Source organism: Parasteatoda tepidariorum, chromosome 10, assembly GCF_982258835.1.
Source record: "Parasteatoda tepidariorum strain Cologne lab strain chromosome 10, Ptep-v5.0, whole genome shotgun sequence".
Classification (NCBI taxonomy): domain Eukaryota; kingdom Metazoa; phylum Arthropoda; class Arachnida; order Araneae; family Theridiidae; genus Parasteatoda; species Parasteatoda tepidariorum.
The window spans coordinates 76,324,248-76,338,573 of NC_141764.1; the positions used below are offsets into that span (position 1 = coordinate 76,324,248).

The following is a 14,326-nucleotide window of genomic DNA, read 5'->3' on the forward strand; positions in this document are numbered from 1 at the left end:
TATTTAATTTAATAAACAGAAAAATCCATTACGGTTTTATAATAACGGGAGTTAATATCTGAGGGACCATACTATAGTTGTGCAAAGTATTTTTGGATTTTAATTGTAGTCTTATTTTACTGGATTTGCTATTAAAATTTTCAGCACTCCGGCGTTTTTTTGTGGAGAGAAAAAACCAAAAAATTTTCAAATGCAAGATTTTCAAAAAAGTACGAATTGTGGGACTCCTTCATTTACTTTAATATTAAGCAAATGCAGTAAGAAATCTTATGTGATTATCATTTCTTAAACATTTAATACGTGTCTTTATCACTTGATTTAAAAGCCTTTCAAATTAACCATTCAATAGTCTCAGATTCGTTAAATATAATAGATATTGGGACCATATAATAATTTACCTCCGTCAAAAATGTTTAGTTGCAAATACTCACGAACTTTTCGTGCTGAAATTATCGTAACTGTTTTCTAATTAAAAAGGCACTGTAACTAGCTGTAATCTTAAATTAAAATTAATATTTGAATAAAGTAGTTTCTAATTTGAAATATAGAATAAAGAATAGAATTGAATGCAATAGAATATTGAAAATTATCCATATTTTAATGTAAGAACTTTGCAAATGTGTTTTTGCAATTTATTAATTTTATAAATTTTAAGAACTTTCGATGAAAGGAAAAAAAATATTGGTGTGTGAATTTTTAAGAGCTTAAAAATATTTTGGTGAGTTTATAAAGTGCTTAAAAAGGTGTTTATTTTTTGTTGAAAAATTTAGCTTTGCACCCTGATAGAGTAAAAAAGAAAAAAGAATCATAAATTAATACTTAAGTTAAAAGGAAACAAAAACGCTTTCAAATTCAGCCGAATTCTTATCGGAGAAAAACATTAAAAACAGTTTGATTGCCCAAGGAAACTTGGTGGGGTTCTGAATTATTGTCTTTCGGCAGCTCTCTTAAACAGAGAATATTGATGTCTGAAATATTTATCTATATCTGAAATATTTATTTATAACATGCTACTGTGAACACGTTAAAGTCATTTGAAAGATGGGGTCAGAAGTGAAATATGTGAGCTTTATGAAGCTTTCCATTAAATAACTAATGTATAGTGCATTTCAAAAACACCTTTTTTTTCTTCAATTTTTTACGATAGTATATTATATAATATAAGTTCCCATGCCAACTAGTAGCAACGCTTTTTCTTTTTGAGCTATTTTTCCGTAGTAATTCTAAGATATATTTTTTTCAATTTAAATAAAAAAAAATAAACAGTCTAATATAACACTAGCCAGCTTGCTAACAGGAGGTAATACTTTTCCGTAGTCTCAAAGCTATTTTTCCGTAGTAATCATAAAATTAATTATTATTTTATAATACTAGCTGACATGCTAACTAGTGTTGCAGAGATATTTTTCTGCAAGATATCAACCAATTTAATAAAAAAAAAAACGATTTTTTGCCGTTATAAATTAAACGTTTGTGAAAACTCTAGGATAAAAAACTTTATATTTTACAAAAAAGTATAAATAAACATTAGAGATGACGCCTCCTTGCATTCAAGAAAGATTAATTTGAGGGAAAGTTTTAATTTTTTAAGAATGATATTTTAAATATAAGTATCTTGACGCAAACGTCAGCGCAAATCGAGAAAACCAGCAAACGCTAAAAAATTATGTACTCCATTTAAACAAACAAATCGAAAAGTAATAAATCTATTAGAAGGGTGAGAAAAAATAAAAAAAGCAAAGAACGCATCAGCATTTAAATCTCAGCTAAGTGATGCTGTGGACACCAGAAAGGAAGGAAGATCCTTAGGAGTGATGATGCTCTTTACTTTGATCCCATTCCAGCTGCTAAGATTTATCTTCTCTTGTTTCCTACCGCCATCTATTGCTCGAAATGTATACTAGAAAGTGAAAACCGACTATTTTTTAAGTCAGATATGTTTTTAGTTACAAAACAAACTATTATCCCATGTTGTTCCCATTTGATTACATTACTTTATTCAATACTTCGAAATGTCATTTTAAATTGAAAAGTTATATATTAATCAAGATAATTACAAAGAATTCTAGCAGTTTATATTCATAAGCTCTCAATATTGTTTTAATGTAAATATTTAACTGTGGGAAAACTCGACACTGCTCTATAATAAAGAAAGAATGGCTGCAAATGTTATGCAACATAGGAAATTTTCTTATAAAACAATTTTGAAACTGAAGTCAATTGGTTGTTGTGATGTATGGTTAATTAGGCGTCGTATTATACTGAAATTGTCGACATTAAAAATTAAACGATTATTCCAATAAAGCGATTTTTAAATTCGAAAATTAATCAAAACATTGTTCTCACTTACTCAAAATAAAAATGGTAATTTTAAAGTGATTTATTGAAAAAGTAAATTAGTTTTGAGCAGAGTTGGCAAAATTCATGATTTTTAAAATAAGTAAAAATAAATAAATATTACGTATGGCTTATTTGATTTTAATTTTTAAAAAAAATCTTGTTGCTTATTTACCAGCTAAATCATCCGATAAAATATATTAGCAGTTCTTGTCGTTATTCTAAAACAATAAAAATATATTATCAGTTCTTATCGTTATTCTAAAACAATAACGTAGTTGACATTTCTAACTAAAACGTTATTTATTTATTTTTTACTTAATTATAAACTTATCACTGAATAAATAATCACGATTTTTGTTCTTGCTACATATCCTAAAATTTTAAAGAGAGAGGCAATTTTTCAGTTAGATGAAGTCCAATGAAGAGTGAATTAGTTAATATTAGAATACATTAAAGAAAAAAAAAATATATAGCAAGCTTCTCTGGGCAGGACAAGTCTCTTCAATATATTGGTTAACACTAACTATGGATATGTTATGTGTTTAATATGTTTTAAAAGCACATAAAGTATTCAAATAAACATGTAACTAAATAGGTATAGTTGAAATATGTTTATTAACATTAAATTATTTTACATACAGTTAAATGAAAACTATAATTTAACAGTTTAACGTTACTTTTATCCACGTTTAGTCTCCTTTATAGACTTATTAGTCTGTTTTGAAATATAATAATTTAACTTTTCCTTATATTTTAACAAGAATCACATTCTAAAAATTTAAATAAAAATAAATAAATAAAAAAAACAAGTGGTTTAACTCAATTAATTTTCGTAAAAAAAAGTACTCTAGAGAAGTACTCTAACATTAGAGAAGAACTCTAAAAATGAAGCAGTAACCGTGTTATATATGATTGCTATTTATGATTGTTAGATGTGATTTTATTTTACACTTAAAAATTAAATATTTGAAAACTATAATGAAAAACACTAAACAATTTTTCTTGTTGTTTTTTGATAAAATTGCTAAAATTCGATAAAATACACATCGTAGAATTGTAACAATTCCACCGCTCTTAAGCCTAGTATTAATTATTAAATTTATAATAACTAATTAACACAACAGAACAAAAGAAATTAACATGAATAAAATTATCACGCTTTAAATAAACATTAATTAATAAACATCAATTTAAACATAAAATTTAAATAAACATTAATTTAAAGCGTGAAAATCTGCACTCTGCAGCTCGCCATTGACGACCGAATATTTATTTTAGAGCCTGAAAGTAAGTTTTGTCTTTTAAATGTGTTCGTTTTAAATCAAATCACACTCTATATTTCCCCTTGAGTTAGCGCGTACGTGCAAAATCTGATGAGAATATCAAGACACAGCTTAGGCTAAATTTCGAGGGCACGGAATTCAAAATTCGCTAAATGATTTGTTCGGAATTTCTATAAATGGACCACCTTTGTATATTTTGACCCCAACAAAGGGTATTTTGGTGTAGAAAGACAGCTGTATACAGACATGAAATGTTAAAAGTATGGAAACATTTCTGATATTTATCTTATTTTTAATAACTTTTAACTTATTTTAATAACTTTTTAATCTTATTTTATGTAAACACATATAATTTTTTTGCGAAATAAGTGTTTCCATTTTTTTACATCCTTTTATGGTTTTTTCCACCTAAAAAGTTTCTTACACTACATTTCTTAATATTTTAAAAATTCTTCATTTTATATTTTTTCGCGAAAATAGGAGCGAGCAAAAATTTAGTCTGGCAAGTACCTTTAGAAATAAAATTTCATTTAGAGCATTAACTATAAAAATTCTTGAATTCGTTCAGTTAGTTAAATTATCAAACTACAAATTCAAATTATAAAATAACTTACAATTTCGACAACCAATCACTAAACGTGTAAAAATTATGTTTACGAGGGCTTCTATTATCCTAAATAATTAAAAAATTTAAGGAAAGAAAAATTACAAAATATACATCTTTAAAAAATATTACACTAGATTATTATACATCTTCTTTAAAATAAATAAATAAAATAAGCAGTTTTTGAGACCTTGACTGAATGTACGAAGTTGAAAAATAGGATTTCGTGGTAAATAAGATCCGTATGCATTGCATTTATTAATCAATGTAACTCTTCCAAAAGTTTTATTTAGAAAAAAAAGAGTAATTGTATGTATATGAGATAAGTAGTAATAATCAAAACTCAATATATTTTAACCAACTTTTTATTTAGAATAGAAAAAACGACTAGAAATACAATTCGAAAGGGAAATCAAAATCTATAAAGAATGACTAGAAAGGCACTTAAAAATTTATATAAATGACAAGAAATGCAAAACAAATTCTCAAAATAGTTAATTTCGACAGAGATAGTCAAAAAGAAAAACAAATAATCACATTTAAATAAATAGCAAGTAGAGGTAAAAAGAAATAACAGGAATTTCTTAAAACTAATTTGAAAAAGAGAAAAGCAATAGGGAAAATGTTAAACAACCATTCAAAAAAAAAAAGTTCCTTAAGCAACAGTCCAAAATCAACAACGCGTAAGAAACAATTTAGTCAAATAATTTAAATTAACAAAGCAATTTATTGGCTTGCATTGAAGCATCACAGCAAAATGTAAATTTCGTTGAAATAATATATAGATGAAAACCATAAAAAAAGGAACTATCGATTTTAATAAATAATAAATATGACATAAAATAAAAAAATAACCAGAAGAAAGAAAAATAATGAACATGCTAACAAGTTTTTAAAGCAACAGTCCAAAATTATCAACATCAAAAAATCCATAATAATTAAATCAACCAAACAATTCGCTCTAAATCGTTACAGATATCGTCTTGAAAACCTTCTTTAATCTTTCAACATAACTAGTATATACATCATCCGATATATCGTCCTTCTTTAAAATGATACGAAAAAGTGAGACATATTCAGCTTCGCTGAACAGCGGACCCTCTTCCATAACCTCGTTCAAAATATCTTCACACGTCAAACCTAAAAGTTGCACGTACCGCCTAGCTTTTTCCAAAGCTACTTCTCTAGTTAAGGTGATGCTATTTAAACAGCATTGAATATTAAAAATACTCCGACTGAATCTTTTAATCAAACTCTCGCTCGGTACACAGACATTCGACACGTTCTGTATAAGTATTGCTGCGACAAGTTCGCCGAGACCTTCGAAAATGTATTTCAACTCCTTGGGGGTCAATACCGGGTGCAATATTTCGTCGATTTTGGCAAGATCTGTGACCAACTGGCGAACGCAAGATTCGAAATCTTGGCTAATGTAAGCATCAAAGGAGACTTCGAGTTCCGATGGCGGCAAAAGGAAATGGAAGCAATGAGCCCTCACTTCTAAATGCAAGGCAAGTAAAGACACGTCAGCGAAATCTTCATATTCTTTTACTAATTTTTTTAACCCTATAAAGGAATTGGAAGATTTGCTTACAGCTTCTTTGCAATTAGAGACGAGTCCATCAATGAAATTAAGAAGTTGAACGGAAAACCACTGAGAGCTCTCTTGTAAAACTGCTAAATTTAGCAAAGTATTATAATCAGCGATTATTTCCCAAGACCCATGTTCTTCTGAATGCAAATTTCGAATCAGTAATTGAGATTCTTCTTTGTTACGCAGGCGCACCTCTTCTGGAAAAGCAATGTCATCGCCATCTTTGCTCTCTTCCAAGTGTTTCCAATTTGAGAATGATTTGAGAAGTCGCCTAATATCACGATCTTTAGCCCAAGATACACTCAAAATGTTATGTTCTTCGCCAAACAGAGCTTTAAATGCCTTTTGAAGCATGTCTTTATAATCTAAAGTTACATAGTAAATGAGGTGCAAAAAGTGATTTGAATAGTCTGGCAACTTCTCGACAAGCAAATGAAGTTCTTTTAAATTGTTATTCAATACCAGTGTGCTACTGAGTATTTTCTTTTCAGAATCCAATTCTGAATCCGGCGAGGTGCACATAATCCACGATTCTAAGTTTAGAGATGCATTTTCAAGAATCTTGTTCACTTCTGAACTCACTTGATCCAGTAAGGCATGAACACTATCACAAATAAAAGTGTTCAAAGGACAGCGTCTTCCGTACTCAACCGACAATAAGTCTTCAATTTCCATTGCGAATTGTTTCATGGGAGCATAAATCAATGTGATATTTCTAACAGCAGGTTTGCAAACCAAAGTAAGGTTTTTAAGAGTGTTATCGAAATTGTTCTCATTAGCTTTTAAAACTTGTTCGTCCTCTGGTTTTTGATATCTTTTCATTCCACTCAAAGAATTAGAGAATTTAAATAAAGTTGGACACTCTCGCGCCACGTGAACCTCGAAAAAATCGTTTAAATTTTGAGAGCTGGAAAAGACAGAAACCTTTAAAAGAGATGAAAAATTAGTTAAGGATTGTTGTTCTAGATATTTAGACACAAACTGTTCGATTGCGTTTTGAATACAAGAATAAACATCGATAATATGCATGTCTGAAATAGGTATAGAGACTACATTATCCAAAATATTAAGAAATTCCTTATAGTTAGAAGCAATGCACCGAAAATGGTTAAATACCGTCAGCAACAAATCAACCAGAAAATTATACTGTTGTTGTTCAGGTAGCTCTAGAGCAGGCTGTTCAGCAAATTTTAGAACTATATCAGACATGAACTTGGATAATTTTTGAACCATGAGAAGGAGCTCATTTTGGCAATTTTCTTTAAGAAATTCAAGCATTTCGGGGCATTTTTGCAATAGAACAATGCACTCAAGAAGAACTTTAACGTACGAGCTATTCAAACAAGTATCATTAATTTTACTTTTATCACAAAACATTTTTTCATACGTCAAGTTTTCATCCATAACGCCACGAGATGAGTCAAACACACGATGGAAGGATGACCAATACAATTCTTGTCTCAATTCCTCATTAAAGATCAAATACAGCTTATCCTTAAGACCACTTAACTCGATCCTTAAATTACTCAAAGCCTCGACTTCTTTTAAGTTACCTTCTACAAGATAGACAGACGACATTAAAACCTGTGTTGCTTGGACATATTGCTTAGCCTGCAAATACTTATTTACTTTACAGGGTATTTTAGTCAGTTTATCGATTTCCGCCAACATTTTATAAACATAGGTATGTTCTAAAGAATCCATCCACAGCTTTCGTATCTCGTCTCTTTTACACTGCAGCAATTCTTTGGCTCGAAGAATCCTGTCTTTCAACATTTGGCACTTGATTTTTGAATCAGACACAACCTCCAAAGCTTTACTGGTATTTGTGACAACTGTAGATAAATTTTCAGCATTCTTCCAAACAAGATGGTTTAATTTGGTATCTAAAATCGTGAACTGTTCCATGAACTGCGCTTTAGTTCTATTACGGTCTCCATCGCATTCATTGTTCATCAGTTCTGAAATAAGTGACGGCAAACCTTCGCCGGCCATTGTATTAATTTAACTTTCTTATTGACACTACCTGTATGAAATAAAATATTCACTGTAATTTAAGACAATATCCAATGTAACTTTGTTCTTATGTCTTCCAACAGTTAAGACCGTAATTGAGCAGAATAAAATTAGTTAGAAGGAAACGAAAGCACAGTATAACGTTGGCAGAATTAAGAACAGCATAAGAAAAGAGAAACAATAAAATTAAAATAAGAAATAAGCTTAAAAGTTTGCTTGGTTAGTAAAAGAAAGCAGATTAACTTCCTAAGATGCAAACATGCAAAGAGGTGAACAAAAATAAATCAGGTAAAAAGATAGAATGACGAATGAATTCAAGACTTTAAAATCCTTTTCATTTAAATAAGCAACTCTGGAGACTTTAGCATCACTAAAGTAATTTGTGAATCATAATTATCAAGGCTTGTATCTTTTTTTTTTGCACATACCTGACTCGATGTGCACTGAAATTCTTCGGATTAAGACCAGGTGACATAATTAACTTTTAACCTTCTTGGCCTCAAGATCCACCGATAGCATCGTAGCTGATGTATACACAAGGAATTTTAATTACCACCACTTGATACTAACTAGTTAAGCACATCTTAATTCTTCATTGATTCGAAAAGTAAAAAAACAACTTTGGTTGATATTAACTACTTTGTAAAATAAACGACAAAATAAAAATAAATAAATAAACTATTTTGATTAATATTAACTACTTTGTAAAGTAAACTACAAAGTAAAAAATACTTTGATTGATATTAACTACTTTGTAAAGTAAACTACAAGATTAAAAAAACTACTTTGATTGATACCAATCGTTTTCATTATTCACTAAAAGCATAGACCGTTGTTGAATTGGTGCTTTTAAATGATGATTTAAATCACAAATCAATGATAAAAATGACCAAAATAGTTCTATTTGAGATTTAAATAAATAGTTTGAATCACTTTGATTATTGATTTATGGTGAATGTTTGTTAGGGTATAAAGAATTAAGTCATCTAACAACCTACGTCACTTAACAAGTCACATCACAATCTTTTTTTTTTTTTTTCATGTAGGAAGAATTATCTTCTAAAAAATTATAAATTAAGAAAAAGACGCCTCTCAAAAATTATAAATTAAGAAAAAGGTGCCTCTAAAAAATAAAAGCATGAAGTAATTTAGCAAACACTGCCTCACAACCATTTGATCATACCTTTCGCTGAAACGCTTAGTGGAGATTCGCAATTTCCAGGTTAAATGTTTTGCTCACGGTGCTTAGAATGGTGAAATTTGTCATTCTAGTCCACTTGTCAATACTAGCCGTGAGCAAAAGTTTAAGATCACGTTATGGTCAATTGTAAATATACAAGATATCGTTTCTGCTAAGCAATAGAAGAGGGATATATATGTGTATATATATGTCCTTCTCTCTCTCTCTCTCTCATAATATTTTCTCAAATTCATTTACATATTAATTAACATGTTTATTAATTAAGTCCTTAATTTGATTAATTTGACAACCTCAGGAGGTAAAACTTCTCATAACAAAGATTTCAATGACTCGGATATGAGGTAGAAATTTTAGAAAGCTCAATCATTATCTGAATCACAGTAATTTACCACACAAAGTTTTATTCGTAGCTCAATTTTATAATGATTCATCTAAAATTATAATCTGAGTTTTAAAAAAGGATACTCTATAAAAACCAGATCGAAAAAAAAAAAGATAACCTATAAGTTGTTTAAGATTCGAGATCTCAGTTCCACTTCCTCGAGTTCAAATCCACACGCATAAAGACCTGTCGCGAAGTTTTCTGGGAAATTATAATTGTTCCAGACTTTTTTCTGAGAAATAAGTAAAGAAAATCAAAACGTAGTTTATTTTGAGAAAAGCATCCGATCGAAAAAATTTAGAAAATTTTTGATTGTTTCTCGTTTGCTGAGAGATTTTTTTTTTTTTTTCGTAAGCTGGACAGCAGTATATTTGACCGTGGTGAACTTTTATTATATGGGGGATATCTCCATATTGGATTGATTGCGCCAATTGCAATCGCCAAGGCTCTAAAGTGCCTCTGCCCGGTAGCGGCAAGAGTTTTTTTTTTTTTTTTTTTTTTGTGATTTTTTTTCTTCTTTTGTGCCACTGACTGGTTGTCACCAAAGCTTTTGCGACTATTTTGTAACATGATCTAGTATAGATTTTAGCCCGGAACCAAATGATCCGAAATTTGCATACCGTCATTTTTACGTGTTACAAACAAAAACTTTATGTGCCTGGTAATTTTTGTCTCGTAACTTTTATTGTCCTATATAGAATTACTAAAAAGGGTTCCTATTTTTGTTCCTCTCCACAACATTTGGCGAATTTTTTTTACTAAGTTGAGAAATTAAATTATCGCGAATGGGATGAAATCACAGTCCTGATACTTATCCATTTCGCCGGATAGGCGCTGAAGTCGACAATAAAGAAGAAAAAAACAGTAAACCGAACAGTTTGATAAATTTTGGTAATGGTTACTATTGAAATAAGAAAATAAGTTATAAACTAAAAAGCAACATTAATGAAAAATAGAGCTAATTCATTTCGAAGAAGCATACGCTGCCATACTATTACTCAATCGCCGTGCTAATATTGACGCCAATGATGCTTAATTAATTTTGGTAATACGTTACAATTGAAATTTAAAAAAATAAGGTATGCTCTTAAAAGCAAAATTTATGGAGAAAAGGTACTTCGTTATTTAGGAGAATCATAAATAAACACCACTTTATTATAGGCGTCAATGATGTTTAATTAATTTTGGAAATTAATACGGATTGAAATTTTAAAAAAAAGCTGTGTGCTAAAAAGCAAAATTAATGATGAAATGGTACTAATCCGTTTAAGGAGAAGAGTAAGAAACACCATGCCCTTATTGATGCCAACGATGCTTAACTAATATTTGTAATAGGTACTAATTGAAACAAAAAATTTTGCTATGAAGTAAAAAGCAAAATTAAAAAAGAAATGTTACTAATTCGTTAAAGAGAAACGTAAGAAATCACTTTATTACTAATGCCAATGATGATAAATTAATTTTAATAATAAGCACCACTGGTATTGTGGTAATTGGTCCAATTTTAATAAGTACCAAATGTAGTAAATTAGGTACTAGGTATTATATCATTGTATTTGGTAGCTATTAAAACTGCACAGGCAATGTGCAGTTTTCAAAATAGATAAGAGATATAAATAATGTGCTTCAAAATAGATAAGAACAGGTGAACCCTTGATTCTGACAAATTTTAACTATCATGAGTTAGCCTCAATCAAGAGCATCCTGCCAAAGGATACTGAATACAGTTCATCTTTATTTTAATGGAATAAACTACAAAAAAGGCCTTCTGCTTAATCTAATAACGTAAAACCATCAGAAAGCAAAAAATAATAATGAATATTAAAAGATTGAAATTATTTCAGATTTATTTATTGTGTTCGCATATGTCTTTCAGTTTTGGGCATCATTTTGTCGTGTTTTAGTACTGATTTATTAATTATATACTTATTTTTCACCCTGTACAAAGAACGGGTACTCCGCTAGTGTTGCCATAAATCAAACAAAGTGACAGAAGTTTGGAAATAATAATATATCATAATAATATATCATAATAATATATCATAATAATATATCATATGATAATATTCATAATATCAAATTGTGCAAATGAATTTAAAAATGCATTAAATTTGTAATTTTTAAAAAAATTAACTCAATGAAAAGTGTTAATTTTCCAGGATAGTTTTATACCTTCTGAATTTAAGTTAAGAAAGATTAAAGTTAAAAAAAATTATTGTTACACAGATTCCTAGTATTTCCACTATGTCTAACAAATATTCCTAGCCTAGTTAAAATACGAGAAGTTTCGCATAACTGCAATACTTTGAATTCGTTCAAAACGGCGAATTTTAATTAACGGCGAAATTTAACGGCGAAATTTCATTTTTAAACGATTGTGAAACTGTGACATGGTTAAGCACACAAGAATAGGTACTCGAAATCTATTTACAGAGAATTACAAAAAAACGAAATTTGTGTAAAACGGTAGATATTAATAACCACTTACAAATTTAATTTTCAAATGCTTGTGCAACTGAGAGACAATAAAGCACATAAAAATCGGTGCTCGAAGTCGATTTACAGAGAATTCCGAAAAACGAAATTTGTGTAAAACGGTAGATATTAATAACCACTTACAAATTTAATTTTTAAGCGCTTGTGCAACTGAGACACAATAAAGCACATAAAAATCGGTACTCGAAGTCGATTTACAGAAAATTCCGAAGAACAAAATTTGTGTAAAACGGTAGATATTAATAGCCACTTACAAATTTAATTTTTAAAAGTTTGTGCTACTGAAACACAATAAAGCACATAAAAATCGGTACTCGAAGTCGATATACAAAGAATTCCGAAAAACAAAATTTGTGCAAAACGGTAATAATTAACAACCACTTGCAAATTTAATTTTTAAACGCTTGTGCAATTGAGACACAATAAAGCACATAAAAATCGGTACTCGAAGTCGATTTACAGAGAATTCCGAAAAAACAGAAATGAAGAGCTTTTCACTAAAAGTGTTTAAAAAGACATACTTTTTTTTAAATTAGCATTACATTTTTAAAAAATCAACTTTTTTGAAATCAACTAAATCAGCAAAGTCGCCCAATTGTGAGCAAGTGTCAAATTGAGAACATAATGAATAGCCGTCGAGCACGACATAATTAAAAATTGTTTATGTGCCCAGATGCGTTGCAACAATTGAACCACTTCTAACTTGATAAGAAAACATAAGATGCACAGCCAAAAAGAAAAGTGGAGTTCTTTTCAGAAAAATCGATAATTATTTCAGGCTGAAGTAAAAAGAGACACGAGATAAAACACTCGTTCCTCCCCCTTTGAGAGACTATCGCTTGCAGACGGTCACTGATCTCTGATAAAAGTCGTCTGTAGAATTGGTTAGAAAATGGAAAAAAAATATATATTTTTTTTTTTCAATAAAAAGTTAGAAAAGCGAACTAAATTTTAAATCTTTAGAATCTGAAGTCAATGACCTCAAGCTCAAAAGAAAACAGAAATTTAATATTGCAATACGACTTTTAAAAAAAAGTATTTCTTAAAACTTTTAGGCTGGGGCGGCTTTTAAGTTTATTTATACATTACATACGTAGCGTACACAGAAGAAGAAAAAAAACTAATACATAGGAGAACACGATAGCCCTATACATTCGCTCGTATACATTATATTCAAGAAAAATTATTACAACTAAATTTATTGTCAACATTGTAAGCAATACTTATATATAGTAGCTAAGTAAAATGTAATTTGCAGGCACGGTAATTTCAAACCTTATAGGCAGGAAGTAGTTAAGTACATAGTTAAAAATGCACTGTTGAGTATAAAATCTTCATACATGCATATTTTTTACCGAATTTTTTAACTGTTTTAGATTTAGAATTATTTAAATCCTAACTAAAAATATTTCAAAAATTTACAAAGATTATTATTTTATACGTTTTTATATGATATTGTTGATCATTGCAAAACCATTTATATTAAAGTTGACGGACATCTTGAGCAATTAAATTTGAAACACATAATTCATTTAAACATTTAAATTAAATAATAGAATAAAATAAAAAAATTAAAAAATCTTAAGCGCATTAAGATTTTTACACAACTATGTTATTTTCTTCTTTAGCTTTTGTGTCCTATAGAAAGTGGTCAAAGTTTCGATTGACAATAAATTGTATTTGGCGATAAAACGCTAAAAAATTCTGCTTGAGAGAAGCGGAATGAAAACAATTGATAACAAGGTGCATAGCCAAATTATTCAACAAAAAATACGCACCTTTTAAGCACTTTTCAAGCACTCAAAAAATATTTTTAAGCACTTTAAAAAAATATCATAATTAGGCAGGGTTGGAAAGTTTTTGACAATTTACGGTTTTACCTTGTTTTAACCGTCATGTCGAGAAAAAAAACCTTTTGGCATTCTTTTTGACAATTGTCAAATAGCCGACCGGCCTGTGTAGGGGGCAGGGAGCTGTCCTTGCATCAGAAAGGTTCTGGGTTCGAATCCTGGGTAAGGCATGTATGTTCTTTCATTCTCAGTACTATCTGTCCTCACTATGGGAGCGCGACGTTGGCCCACTTAATATTGTACCCCTGAAAGAGAGTCCAACAAAATCGCCCTCTAAATGCCTGAATTGACGGATGTTAACTCAGGTGGGCATTGGAAAAAGAAAAGAAAAAATTTAAAAAATCATTAATTTTTGAATCATGTGAAACGAATGTTGTTTTCATACGCTGACAATACGCCGACATAGATTGGGGTTGAATTAATTGTGAATAGAACAATGTGAACTATGTCTTTTTGCAGAATTCGAAGGGAAAATCAACATAGTAAAGGAAAAATCTCATTTTGAAAAAGGGAAAACTAAGCACTTTTTAAAAACACCCAATGAAAAAAGCACCTTTAAG

The 14,326-nt window shown here is 29.6% G+C and overlaps 1 protein-coding gene across 17 annotated transcripts in view; it reads right to left on the minus strand.

Annotated features, from left to right (window-relative positions):
- Positions 1-14,326, minus strand: part of LOC107436894 (exocyst complex component 4) — a 332,756-nt gene that overhangs the window by 246,849 nt on the left and 71,581 nt on the right. For 3 of the 17 annotated variants that reach the window (XM_016051384.4, XM_016051314.4, XM_016051238.4), the window contains exon 2: positions 4,417-7,847. The exons of the other annotated variants lie outside the window; for them this stretch is intronic. In XM_016051384.4, the coding sequence (XP_015906870.3) occupies positions 5,189-7,816 (2,628 nt within the window). In that variant the 5' untranslated portion in view covers positions 7,817-7,847 and the 3' untranslated portion in view covers positions 4,417-5,188. Of the gene's footprint in view, positions 1-4,416; positions 7,848-14,326 lie in introns of those variants that run through there. 17 annotated transcript variants of the gene reach the window in all.